The 2,861-nt window shown below is 35.4% G+C and overlaps 1 protein-coding gene across 1 annotated transcript; it reads right to left on the bottom strand.

Annotated features, from left to right (window-relative positions):
* Positions 1 to 241: 241 nt before the first annotated feature.
* LOC143536673 (LEAF RUST 10 DISEASE-RESISTANCE LOCUS RECEPTOR-LIKE PROTEIN KINASE-like 1.2) lies at positions 242 to 1,007 on the bottom strand (the record flags this gene model as incomplete). The annotated part of the gene is made up of 1 exon (XM_077030609.1): positions 242 to 1,007. A coding segment is annotated over exon 1 (766 nt), but the record flags the coding sequence as incomplete, so codon positions are not given.
* Between the last annotated feature and the right edge of the window lie 1,854 nt (positions 1,008 to 2,861).

Raw genomic sequence — 2,861 nt, 5'->3', positions numbered from 1 at the left:
TAAAAAAAACCTCTTCATTGGTGGTTTTTTGGATCTTTCCATGGTGTTGAAAATTGAACTGGACCGGGACCAACATGTTGATATTTAGAACTAACAAAACGACTAACTAGGTGTTGAAATGTATATATATATATATATATATTTATATTTTTATGAACGGCACCAGATATGCATTTAAATAAAAGTCTAACATTGAGCAGGGGTAAAACGGGAATACGAAAACTGTAATGAATGTACCTACCTTTACAGTAGTTCCTGGTGATGGTTCCGTCGGAGCAAAAACATATGAACCCCCTAGTATCTTGCTGACCGCACCGACCGTCTGACTGTTCACACTTCTCACAATGATCATCGTCCATGCTTATCCATTCTAGCTCGAATCCTCTTCGCAAGAGTTCAACAAACCCCCTTGTAAGATCAGGTGAATTACCCATGGGGTCCTTGAACACAGTTGTTATGACTTCCTCAGAGCATGAGTACTGGTCCCAATCCGTTGCCTCCGTCGTGTCATTCATAACATGAATGCACGATTTTCTTTCATTGTTACCCAGGCACCGTAACTCGGTCGCAAAAGAAGGAAATCCAGTGCAATTGAAATGAAAGCTTATATTAACCGTAGACATCATGGGCACGAGAGGCAAGGTTCCTAAGGTAATGTTATTGCGCACCCTAGGGCAGTCGTTGGGGCGTTGGTCAACCGGGGCGGAGAGGATGATGCTTTTGTATGGGTGATAGTAGCTTATATTCTGCACTTTGTAATAATTGCCGCTCAAATTAAACTCGGGAACAACTGGATCACCACCGATGGTGGAGCAATTAATTCCGAAGCCTTGATAACCGCAGAAGTGGGAGTTGAGCTCATTATCTATCCTCCAAAAGGGGTAGCTGATATTGACACCATTGCACATAGATGAAGGGCAGGTGGGGTAAGTTGAATCGTTAGATTGTGCAGAGAGGTCGATGAAGAAAATGGAGAGGATAAGGAGGTAGAGGAGATGGTGAGACATGATTATGGAAATGTTGAAAGAACAAGTCCACACATGCGTTGTATTTATGTATGTAACTAGTTTTTATCTCCGGTATAACAGGGTTATTTTATATTATTCGTTTCGAATATCTATATATTTTTTTGGATGTTAATTTTCTTAATTGTAAGAAAGTTAATAGTATATTTATGATTTGATAATAAAAAGGATTTCACAAATTAATAAACTATAAAATTGTTTCTTAATTATAAATAATATCTTTTTTAGTAAAATCTAATATTAATTTTTAGTATATCCTTATTTTATAGGTTATTCATATCAAATATTTGAGAAGATTAGTTTTTAATTTAATGAGATATTATAAATTGTACCCAACAACTAGTTTATGGAAAAGGTTGGATTTTTCTTACATGATATGGTCCGATTCGCCTTAGTATAACATCTTATGGCAAAACGACCTCAAACACTCGACCTTTTATTTGAAAACGTACCTCTTTTGTTCGGCTCGGTTCAGATCTGGTCCAACCTGTGAATCAGGATGCGTTTTCTTGTTGTTTGATGAAGTTTCGACACGAAATCCACCCTTTATTTAGATGGGATATGGGCCCTAAATGATTAGAGTGTTTGTGCCTGTTTTTGAATGTGTGGAGATAATGATGGAATGAGAGTTTATGGTTTTAGGGAAGTTTAAGTATGTTTAAATACCACCAAGCCTATGTACCTTAAGGCCTATCACCACCCCTTAATCCATCTTTTATTTTCCACGCCCGCAATTAACTTATTATTATTCAACATAATTAAATAATCACACACAATTTATTAAATAAAAGTCCTTTATTACTTATTCCTAAAAGTAGGATGTTGCAGGTGCTAACTGCAGATATCTGATCGATGTCAAAGGTCAGTCAAAAATATTTATAAAATACCTTTAATAGTCAAAGAAAATAAGGTGTCGAATCTATAGGGAATTAGTGGAAAAGTGTTAATCAGACCCGTGACTTATTAATTACTAAATTAAGCGGACATATGATGTCAAGAGATTTGAATGAGTTGATTATGAGAACACGATTACCTTAGTTGTAAAACAATTAAAAGAAAAGTAGCCAAACTCCAGGTTTCAAGTTGCGAAGCAACTAAACCAATTGATCAAACCTATTTGGAAAACTTGTTTGATTATACCTATAATCAAAAGACTAGATATTTGATCTTGTTGATCGTTAGAACTTAATCCGAACAATTGGCTTGGCTGAATAATGACCTAAATAATTACCAGTTACAGAGTTTGGCAAATGCAAGTGATTTAATGGCTAGAGATAAACAAATCAATTGTAAGGCCCCGTTACCGGTTCCCTACATTTAGTGTTGGATTTACTCATAAACGCAATTCTTACAAATCAGAGTTAATTAAAACTTTCGCGGAATATAAAACTTTAGCCGTTTATTACAAAACAATTAATCTTTTCTTTAAAACCATAACATAAAATATCATATTTAAAACATCGCTTCTTCCATCTTCATATGCCAGCCGTTCAATCCATGCCATGTTTCATCCTCATGCCTTCTCGATAAACATATATACATGCGTGCATACTAAAAGTCAGCTACGCTGAGTGAGTTCTAGTTAATCAGGCGACATACAATACATACACATATCTTACATACTACATATCTTAACCTTGTATGAATATCCATAAGAGGACGTCACATAATATCTATTAAAAGAACTATTACTATTACACTCTCTATGTATATTCTCCATAGAAGGACACTCTCTATATATATTCTCCATAGAAGTAGCATCCTATATACTTCCATAGAAGGAACACTATGCTTTCCATTAAAGGAACACTATGCTTTCCATCAAAGGAACACTGG

This window comes from Bidens hawaiensis, unplaced genomic scaffold (genome assembly GCF_021521415.1).
Source record: "Bidens hawaiensis isolate Kalapana, Puna unplaced genomic scaffold, B.hawaiensis_p1.1 tig00010865_1, whole genome shotgun sequence".
NCBI lineage: Eukaryota > Viridiplantae > Streptophyta > Magnoliopsida > Asterales > Asteraceae > Bidens > Bidens hawaiensis.
Note: the sequence above shows the minus strand (reverse complement) of the source record. Positions and strands in the feature narration are given on the sequence as shown.